Genomic DNA, 11,189 nt, shown 5'->3' on the forward strand with positions numbered 1-11,189 from the left:
AGCCTTTGCTCCATCGGAATCCAAGATCGCGGCCAGCGGACTTGTCCTTGAGCCTCCCACTGCTCCACGACTTGGACACCGAGTCGGTATCCATCTCCTCCCGGCTATCCGTTTCCTCCTCCGGTCCCGACCACGAGGACCTCCCCAGGATCTCTCTCGACTCCGAGAAACCGGCGGCCCAGATCCCGTCTCGTGCCGGGCACGGCCCGCTACCCCACGGGCCTAGGGCCGTGCCGGGCTTAGCCTTTAGGTTAAGCGGGCCGTGCCAGGCACAACCCATTTAGTAACAAGCCGGGCCAGGCACGGCCCGTTTGGTCTGTGGCCCGGTGGGCTTGAGCCCGGCACGGCCCAATACCAATCTCTAATTGTAACCTCCAATGAATGGTGAGTGCAGAGAGGGAGATATCATATAGTGAAGAGATCCGATGGCAGTGGTCTGATTACAAAATTTCACATCCAACTGAAATCAATAAACTGCAGATCGCCCATGAAAATCAAGCACTCCCGCAATTAGCAAAGAAGATTATCAGAATATGCTTATTAGTTATAAGACAATGGTCACCGACAACTGTTGGCTCACCTGGTTGGCACCCCTCTCTCACAAGAGCTCACCATAGGTTCAAGGTTCTAAGTGGTGGTATATTACCTCTGTATCGGTCACACAAAAAAAAGTCAATGATTTTTCTCTTAAGTCATACAAGAGCAAAACAAAATCTTTTAGCTTTATTGGACCAACCAAAATTAACTACATGCAGATAATTCATTAAAGTCTAAAGTATTCTTAAAGTCGATTAGCCAAGAAGATATTAACACTATGCTCAAGTAACTAAATGCTAATAGTTAGTAATTCCTAAATATAGTTATCAAGTGCATGATAGAATTTAACAACAATATCAAACAATTAAGTTGAAAAAGATTACAGATCAAGATATTAGTATAGCAAGGTGCAGCATATTCTCCTAACAATTTCAAAGCTACAGAGTTTGGACCATAAACTAACTATAAGGACGCAAAGTGGTACAATGGCAAGCATAAAGGCTAACCAATGCATGACAATAAATAGGTCTTACAAGAGTAAATGCATTTAGATGAGGACTAAGAGTAAGAACCAGTTAGAATATGCCAAACAAAGACAAAACACAATGTTGCTGTGCCATGTTTGAAGAGCATTCCAGGTGATGCATTCAAATTTTGTATGAAGCTCATTTACTGATATTCCATATGCCAGCCACAAGTACTAGATATACAGAGCCAGGTATTCCACTAGTTGCACCACAGTCCAGTACAGCAAACCATTAGCATACTGCAGATTTCTAGAGACTAATCACGAGTTCGGAGCTTTGTTTCCTTCAGAAAAACAATAATGTTAAAAAAGAACTAGCAAAATAAAACTAAGATGCAAACAAACTGCAAACTAAAATAAGCCATGAGAGGAATAGGATCTGAAGAGAAGCTCAGTAAAGGCAATCATAGTCGAGAAGAAAAGCCAATGTTAAACATAAGATCAGTTTCTTCAGATGGAATAATTTACAACAGTAACATATGTCCTCTCCCATTCTTGTGAGAAAATGGGACCGGGATAGGGTCAGGACTCCGAAACCTATCCATACAGAGAAAGAAGAAGAAAAAGGAAGAAAGGAAGGAAGGAAGGACGAAAAAAGAAGGAAGAAGTGAAAAAATGAAGAAGAAACAAAGAAGAAAGGAAAGAGAAAGAAGAAACGGAAAGAAAGAAGAAAAAGAAGAGATAGCAAAAAGAAAGAAGAAAAAGGAAAGAAAGAAAAGTAAGGAAAAAAAAAAGGGAAGGAAAGAGGAGGAAAAGAAAGAAAAAGGAGAAACCAGAATACTCCTGTCCCACAGGATTTAAAACGTTGATTCATCAATCTAGAAATCAAACTACGTCACTGAACAGGCTTTCACTGCAAGAAAAATATTCCAGAAGGATCTCCTTACATATCAATACATGATAACCAGTTCCTATTGACCTTTGACAGCCAGAATGATTTCCATCCTTTTATGTATGATCATATTCCATCTAATTCTATACAGACTTGGCTTTACATCCGATGGTGCTGTGTATGATATTCAAGGCTAACAAGCTGTTCAGCAGAACTTTCTCCACATTTTAGCATTAATTGTAAACTTTCTCAGGCACTCTACTTCTCAATAGACGGCCAAAGGTGGTCAGTGCATCATGAAATTTGCGTATCTTAAGAAAACCCCTTATCATGGCAATTTCACTTTCTGTAAAATCAGCCCTCTCCATTACCAATTCAACTACCCTATTAAGCGTATCCTCCATGGCTAAGGATAACAGACCTTCAGCTAGCATTGAAAAAGAGGAAAATGCGGGCAAGAATCCCTTCTCTGTCATTTCCACCAGGAAATCAACAGCTTCTCCAATTGGTCCTCCCCCAAGACACAGACCACGGAAAACAAATTTATGTGTGACAGCATCTGGAGGCTCTCCCTTCTCTACCATCTCCCTGAAGAGCCTTATAGCTTCTCTAGTCTTCCTCTGCTTAAAGAGTGATTGTATCACAGGATTATAAGCTTTTGGAGTTGGGACCATCCCCTTCATCTGTATGGTTCTAAGGAGCTTACAAGCGACTTGTGTCCTACCTGCCTTGCACAGGCCACCGATGAGAGTCCCATACGTAACAATATCAGGTTCACAGCCATTTGAAGTCATAGTTTGAACTATATCCGCAGCTTTCTTTATGTTTCCTTGCTTGCAATAATGTGTGAGCAAGGAATTATATGTGAGCTTGTCAGGTTTCAATCCCTCCATTATCATCTGATCCATAAGTTCAGTGGCTTCGTCAACCCTATTACTCTTACACAAGCCATCTATAAGAGTATTATAAGTCACCAAATTCCTTGAGACTCCTTGCATATCCATCTGGTCAAATATCTCTTCTGCTTCTTCAATTCGCATGTTCTTGCACAGCCCATCTATTAGAGTATTATATGTCACAACACTTCGGGCACAGCCATTCAGTTCCATTTCTTTCAGCAAGCCCAGAGCTTTCCCTAGCTCCCCATGGAGACAAAGGTGGTCAATCAATATGTTGTAAGTAAATTCATCAGGCGAGCAACCACTGTTTTTCATCTCCTCAAACATTCGCAAAGCTATCTCATAATCCCCAGCCTTGCAGAGACCACTGATCAAGGAATTGAAAGTATATACATCTGGTAGAATACCTTTGAGAGTGAGGCCACGGGCAAGTTCTATAGCATCATCAAGTCGGTTCTCTGTACACATAGTACTAATAAGAGTATTATAGGTTACCATATTTGGTAAGCAACCCCTCTCGGCCATCTGATTCAGGACACATGTAGCTTCTTCAATCTCTCCTAATTTACACAACCCAGAAATCAGAGTATTGTAAGTCACAACATCAGGATCATAACCTTCCTGAAGCATCACATCTAATATCTCAAGTGCATGCTTGATATGCCCAGCTCGGCACAGCCCACTAACCAGAGTGTTGAAAGTGAACTTATCAGGGCTGAATCCCTTTACAGACTCTTCTTGTATCAACCCAAGAGCTTCTTCTACTTTTCCTTGTTTGCAGTATCCATGTATCAGAACATTAACCGTTACATTGGTCCGAATGCAACCCATCTCCGACATTCTTGCCTTTATTCTTAATGCACCCTCCATATTCCCTTCTTCAATGAAGCCCTGCATCAGGGTAGTGAATGTTATCTCATCAGGCACCAAACCATAGCTTGACATCTCCTCCATCATCGAAATTGCGGGTCTAATTTGATGCGTTTTACACAAAGCCTTAATCAAGATATTGAAAGTAGATACATCTGGTTGGATTCCTCTACTAGTCATTGTAGAATACACCAATTCAATCAATTTAATCTTGCTTTCTTCCACAAGGATATTTAGCACAAAATTGCAAATATATGTATTGGGTTTGACTCCAAATTCTTCCATCAGATTGAGAACCACATTAACAGCCTCATCGAACAGCTGGAATCTAGAATAACTTTCAATGAAGATCTGGAAAATACCTGCATCAATCTTACAGCCGGAGAACCCCATCTCCTGTAAAAGGCCCTTCATCTGATCAAAAGATCCGGCCTCTCCGAGCTGCTGAAGGATCTCCTTGTAAATAGAGGAAGTGAGTGTGAAATTCTCTTTCTTTGACACCCAATTAAGTAGGCGGAGAGAGGACTCCGCATCCTTCTGGCGGCGGAGGACGCCAAGAAGATCATCCGGGGTAAAATCAGGAGGGATTTGGTGGATAGGACTGGCGTCAGAAGCAGTCGATACCGCAAGCTCTTGGCGACCTTGGACGGATGCAAATGGGACAAACTTTGGCAGCTTTCGGTCTAGTGTATGAGGGGGGCAGCTTAACTTCTGAAGAAGAACAAAGGGATGAGGCATCAGAGCTGACAAAAAAGGCGCCATTGGGGAAATATCTCAAACATGTAGCGCTCGAACAGGGAACAGATATCTGCAAGAAGTGGGTTCTTCAGTTGAAGCGCTCAAACAGCTGGGGATTATCTAAAAAATAATAGAAAGGGAGATGGAGGTGCAAAGATCCAGCTCCTTAAAGAGAAAAATCAAAATGGTAGTGAGAATATACGAGGCGGATGGCACTTGGAAATCGTGAGCTTGGAAAGTTTAGAAATAGAAATCAGCTGAAGAGGATTTCTTTCCAAGAGAAAGGATTGCAGGACTAGAAGTGGACAAGAATTGGGATAAAACAAGGGAAATTGGAGAAGGAATTGTTTTGGAAACAAAGATGTTTACAGGTGGAGTGAAAATGGATAAGAGGTCCAGTCGCTATCCCAATTTGAGAATTGAGGGAAGGGATGACCATAACGGGAGATATTATACCCCACACTGCATGCACGTGCCGTGCGCCCTCCTGTTCCTTTGGCTGCCGTGTTCCAAAGAAAAGCACTTGCATGCGCATAATCACAATCAATCATTTCTCTAGCAGTGCATCCAGATGAGCGCTTGATGAATAGAAACTATAAAAACAAGTGGCTATCAATAGCTATGTGCGACGCCACATGGTGCACAAAGTATATACATCTGTCTTGATGATTGGCCCATAATGTACCTTGATGATTGGTGGTGTTGCATACAGTATAGGATATAATTTTTGCCTGCCTATGTATGGGTCAGATTGGACTCAACCAGACTTGGTACATCGAGCTTGAGTCCAAATGGTCATGGGCCAAGCTTGGGGTTCCACTTTGTGGTGGCCTTATAAGAGAAGGATTGGACCTGGTTTCCCAGTGGGCAGGGGCCATACCTTCAGGATCCAGTCTTCCTGCCAGCTACAAATTTCCAAATCTGGACCAACTAGAACCCTTTCTATGATGTAAGAAGAATCCTAATGCAATCCAGATCCTTCGTTGTATCAATATTTTAATATCAGAAAATATATATTTGCTATCCAATTAGGCTAGTTTGACGAGGAAGAACATTATATTCGAAGGAAACTAACCAAGCTCGAAATGGTTTTTGGGAGGCCCAGAAAATCTTCTTTCTTTTCCAAGCAATTCATCTTCTTTCTTTTCTTCTTCTCTCTCTTTTTTTTTTCTTTCTTAATGAAGATGCCATAGCAAATGCATCAAATCCTGACCTTTAACTTGTGCCTTCTCTTCATGCTGGTGTTAGGTACTGCATCTTGTAACAAGTTTTTCATATTGGAGATGCCAAAGGATCGTCAGCACCAAAAGCCACACCCAACCTGCCTCACAGGACATCCTCATCACCTCACTGGAGACCCACTAATGGAGTTTCTTCCAATCTACTGAAAAATAGTGGGGTCCCAGGCATAGCCATGAACTTCTTGCCGAGCAACTTCGAGCCTGCAGCCTTCTAATGGGCTGCTGTGCCTTCCCTCGAAGAGGTGGCATGGCAAGAAGAGAGCCTTGCTGCTGTGCATTCTTCTGACTCAATGCTGGGCCACGTTGGAACTACGATATGCCTAGTCTTGAACACAGTGCTTTGAGATTTTTTATAGGTATCTCTCCTGTCACGCTCGTAAATTGTTAGGGCATTGCGTCACACATCGATCTTAGAGATAGAAAAGAGACCATAAAAATCGTTTATAGATAGAATAACTAAGTGGACAATTATGTATTTCACAAGAAAAATTGGATCATTCTCGACACTTGCAAATAGTTCACAGCTATATATGAGGTAGGCATCAAGATTTTTCTTTCTTATTTTTAAGCAAACTTGGGCTTAATTAATCATGATTTATGTGTTCATCTTTCTTCTTCTTTTTTTTTTTTTACATATTTCAAGAAAGATATCATTTAATTCTTTTTCTATTGTTTCTTTTCTAACTGAGATGTATGGTCCATAGATCTATATGTCTATATGTAGAGACCCACGTTTGAGTTGGGCCGGCCTCTGAGCAAGGGCGGCCCAACTCGTGAAAATGGGGGAGGGAGTCTCCCGATCGTAACGCTCTCCCTCCCCTGTTTTCGGAAAGTTTTCCCCCTCCTCCTGAATCCACCGGGAAGGAGGATCTTAGGGTGATAAAAACCCTAGCAATCGGGCCGAGACCTCCTCCTCTCCCTAGGGCATCAGCCGAGAAGCTTCCACACAAAAAAAAAAGAGAGAGAAAGAGATTGGGTTTCTACCTTGCCGCGGGGAGGATCGGAGCTTTCGCCATCGAGCCGGTCGGAAGTGTTAGATGTATGCCCTAGAAGCCAATTTGGCTGACACATTGTTGATTCTAGGGACATAATTTTGTACTTGACTATTTATTATTGAATAAATAAAAGGCATCCTTTCATTCATATTGTTTATGTGTCTATGAATCGTCCAAGAAATTAATAAGATGATGATACATATTCTCAAGAGTTGAGAATTTGAGCCATGTATCATTGGTGATTAATTTCTAAATGCTCCTGATCAATGGATCATCACGAGGACGGTGATCGATCCGATTAGTGCACAGATCACTCTCCTTCTGGATGGACGAGACTTGAGTCCACAGTGTAGGGACACTGAAGTGATAGTGCAGGTGCTTGTTAGAGAACAAGGGTACTGAGCGTGACCAAGACAAGAAGTCACTTGGATGTCTATCCACTCGTCAGTGACTTGCTTGATGTTGCAGTAGTGTGACTGGTCCTTTGACCTGCGGTGCTTCGGCTACTCACAGTGAGGTTATTGTAGTTTGACTGCACACATACATGGTCTCTAGCCATATGGGTCCATGCAGTGTAGATTGGCTGCAGTAAGTTCACTGTAGGAGTAGGGTATGCACCTATAAGGAATCTATCGACCTTGATAGAAGAGGAGTGATCCTATGTGATTTGTTAGACTGAGTTCTAAGACCTTGGCCAGGGCAGTAATATAAAGTGGAAAAAGAGTTTTCCATTAGCGAACTCAAGTCGAATAAATCTTGACATATGACAGACGATGGGGTTTGACGAGTTGTCCATGACCTCCGTCCTGTAGGGATCCACGATAGTAGGACTGTATCACACGTTAACTGCACCTAGAGGTTCATCTTTCTATTCTACTGGGTAGCCACTACATGCTGCTAGGTGTCACTGGTGGATGGTGGGACTCATAGGGATTATCTTGATGATCGATAAACCCTAATGAGTTGAGTTGGAATCGTTCCAACCCATTGAAAGGAGTTTTCAATGATATTGAGATAGAGATCACAATATATCTCACTACCAGTCAGAGTAGAACCTATGGGGTCACACACACTAGAAGTATTGACCGATCCGATGGTTGAAATCGTGATTAGGAATCACAAGTAATCAATTTGATTGATAAGAAGTTGAAGAAGGAAAGGGAATTAATTAATTGGACTTGAAACAAGAATCCTACTTTGGGTAGGATTCCTAGAGTCCTAATTGGATTAGGACTGGGAATCCTAGTTGGAGTAGGACTGGGATTCCTACTTGGAATAGGATTCCTACAATCCTAATGAGATTAGGAACTTTGAATTAAAATTGGATTCCTACTTGGAGTAGGATTCCTAGAAATCCTAATTGGATTAGGACTTCGAATTCAAATAAAGTCCTAATTGGATTAGGACTAAAATTAAACAAATCCTAATTGGATTAGGATTCCTTAAGTCTAAATTAATTATTAATCTAATGAATCAACATGACTCCTAATTGGATTAGGATTGAAGAGTTCAATTAAGTCATGATTCATTCAAGTCCTAATTGGATTAGGACTAGCGTAGATTGAACCCAAATTTGGCTAATCCTAATTAGATTAGGATTAAACCATGAGAGAGGCACCTAATCCTTTTTGGAAGAGGATTGGGTTAACCAAGTAAGAGGGGCATCAGCCCCTCTTCACTTAGTTGGTGCGACATGAAGAGAGAAGGGGGGCCGGCGCCCCCTCTTGGAAAGTAGTCAAGGGCTCCTAACTTGTAGGAGCCCTTCATCCTTATTAAAGGAGGACTAGGGCCGGCGCCCTAGATGGACCTTTCTCCTCTTCATCACGTGGCCACCCCCTCTCCATCTCTCCTTGGTTCAGCCGCCATCAGCAAAGGGAAAAGAAGAGGAGGCGTCTCCCTCCTCTTGGTCTTCTTCCTTGGCTCCAACGCATGGAAAAAGAAGAAGGCTGCAGGGGCTTTTGATCTTCTTCCCATCTTCATCCTTCTTCTTCCTCCTCTCAAGCACAATCAAGGGTTGATTGAAAGAGAGGAGATCAGCCATCAAAAGCTATCTCTGCAAGGGAGCTAGCACCCCGGTGAGATAGAGAGCTTGGATCGGATCCTGCTTCGTGTGGATACCCGTAGAGGCCGGACGTTTGAACGGCTTCAAGCGAACCCTCTTCCAAAACCACGAATTCAGATTTGCGGTGATCATCTACCCGCGCAAGGTGAAGATTTGATCTTCCTAATAGTTTTAAAAGTTTTAATTCTTACCTAATTACGAAAGGTCTAGAAACAACGTTCATGCGATGAACGTCGAACCCGTGCATGCCGATTCCGCTGCCATCTGATTTTTGTTTTGAAATATCAGCGGCATGGGCGGGTTCCCAACAGTGGTATCAGAGCCTAGGCTTCGTAGATTAAGGTAAGAATTAAATATCTAAAGGCATATTAGATCTGAAAATTGAATGATCATGCATGCTGAAAAATTCTGCATGCAGATTTTTCAGGGGTGCTGTTTTTTGCATGCTGATTTTTATGTGATAAAAAGATGATTCTAAATGCATTGTTAATGGGATTACAAAGTTTAGAATCATGATTAGCATGATCAGCGACCTATGTCATGATACAATCAGTTAGTTTTCAGATCTGAAAATTATAATTGTTGCATACGGTGATGATCATAGGATTCAACCCCTTTTGGTATCAAATGTAATGACCTGCGATGTGATCTGCGATGTCATGTAATTTTTCAGATGCTTGCATGCATCTTATTTGATGTTTTGAGAGGCCTGCGTGCCTCCTAAAAGGAGATGTAATTTATTTTTATTTTTATTTTACATCTGGTTGTATTTCTGTGATGTGATGTACATCAACGATCAAGTTGAAGCAAAGGCATGAGATGAAAGGTGATCTAAGCGGTTGATGGCGATGGGATCAAGAGTTGATCAAGGATCGAATCAAGGTGGCTTAGAACCAATTCAAGAGTTGAAGACCACTTGATCGATTGATGTGCATGTGCTTGTAATACGACCTAATTAGAATCCATGATCATCACCTATTTAAAGTTTAACTTTATTTGATGCTGCGATTATAACTGCCTGTGATGTACCGTTTGCATGAGATGTGAATGCGAGTCGGGTAGATAGGTTTACATGTGATGTAGCAAACCCAATTGAGACCTAAATCAAAACCTCCTCAATCAAGTCGAGAGTGAACCGACATGAGCAAGTCATATTAGATTAATTGATCTAATTGGTGTCTAGGAAAGCATGAAAGGTGGTTACTTAATTAGGACCTTACTCTCTGAGTAAGGGGAGCCTCCCACCTGCTTACCTGGCCAATTGTTCGATTACCTCTTATGAAGGGCTCAAGTTGCAAACACTAAGACCTGATTAACCAATATTAAGTCAATAGGTCTTCCACTGTAGTAGAGCTGCTAAGGCCTTTCTGATGTTGATTTGTCTCGGCTGGACACAGTGGTCAAGTTGCATCGGGGGGCTGGACCTCTCTATAGACATGAGATGTTGTAGGGTAAAGGTGGGGTTGGGCACCAATAACTGTTAGGTGAGGACCCAATGACGACTTTATTCCTACGGTTATACGGTGGGTCTGACTTAACTAAGAAATGGGACCAATAACTGTTAGGTGAGGTCTTCATGGCTTAGAGACCAAGTTACACTGCAACATGCTTGAGAAGCATTGTACAAGAGTTGTACACTCATCCATCTATGTGTCACCAATAACTGTTAGGTGAGGTGGCATGTAAATTGGTGGGACCGCAGTACCCACTAGAAACCCTAGTCGTGTAGGATTTCCGTTTCCCTACCAGGGGAGTGTGAGGGATTCGAGAAAATAGTGGGAGTTACATTTGTTCTAAAAGACCTTAGAACAGATTAGGATCAAGTACAAAAGTCTAACTAGAATCTTTACTCTCTGCAGATACAATGTCGGCTTCAAACCCTCTGACCCGTATTCTTGAGACCAACCGACTGACCGGAACCAATTACAAAGACTGGCTTAGAAATCTCAAAATAGTTTTGGACTGTGAGAAGATAGGCTACATACTCGATTCAGATATCCCCACACTACCAGCACGTCCTACTGATGTTCAGCGTGAGTTGCATAAAAAGTGGTTGGATGATGACATTAGAGTAAAATGCTATATGATGGCATCCATGTCTAATGAACTCCAATGCCAGCATGAAAATATAAAGACTGCTAGGGACATACTGGCACACCTGCAAGAGTTGTATGGTGAGCAGAGTCGCACAGCTCGTTTTGAAGTGTCCAAGAGGCTTTTCAAAGCGAAGATGCGCGAAGGGCAGTCTGTCCATGATCACGGTCTGACCATGATCAAGGACCTAGAGGAGCTTGAGAAGCTCGGTATGGACATGCACAAGGAATTGCAAGTGGATTTGATCCTACAGTCACTTCCTGATTCATTTGGTCAGTTTATAGTAAACTACCACATGAATAAGATTGAATGCACTAAGACTGAACTAATCAACATGTTGGTAACTGCTGAGGGAGCCTTGAAAGGTTCAAGGGGCAATGTCCTTACTGCTGAGT

The 11,189-nt window shown here is 42.2% G+C and overlaps 1 protein-coding gene across 1 annotated transcript; it reads right to left on the bottom strand.

Annotated features, from left to right (window-relative positions):
* Positions 1-1,894: 1,894 nt before the first annotated feature.
* Positions 1,895-4,830, bottom strand: LOC120103820 (pentatricopeptide repeat-containing protein At3g53700, chloroplastic-like). The gene has a single exon (XM_039131800.1). It carries the CDS (start codon positions 4,424-4,426, stop codon positions 2,129-2,131), a length of 2,298 nt encoding a protein of 765 aa, XP_038987728.1. The 5' UTR covers positions 4,427-4,830; the 3' UTR covers positions 1,895-2,128.
* Positions 4,831-11,189: the final 6,359 nt, after the last annotated feature.

This window comes from Phoenix dactylifera, chromosome 11 (genome assembly GCF_009389715.1).
Source record: "Phoenix dactylifera cultivar Barhee BC4 chromosome 11, palm_55x_up_171113_PBpolish2nd_filt_p, whole genome shotgun sequence".
NCBI classification, from domain to species: domain Eukaryota; kingdom Viridiplantae; phylum Streptophyta; class Magnoliopsida; order Arecales; family Arecaceae; genus Phoenix; species Phoenix dactylifera.

Coding starts and splice junctions, on each gene's coding strand:
- LOC120103820 (XM_039131800.1), bottom strand. CDS start 4,426: ATGGCGCCTTTTTTGTCAGCTCTGATGCCTCATCCCTTTGTTCTTCTT.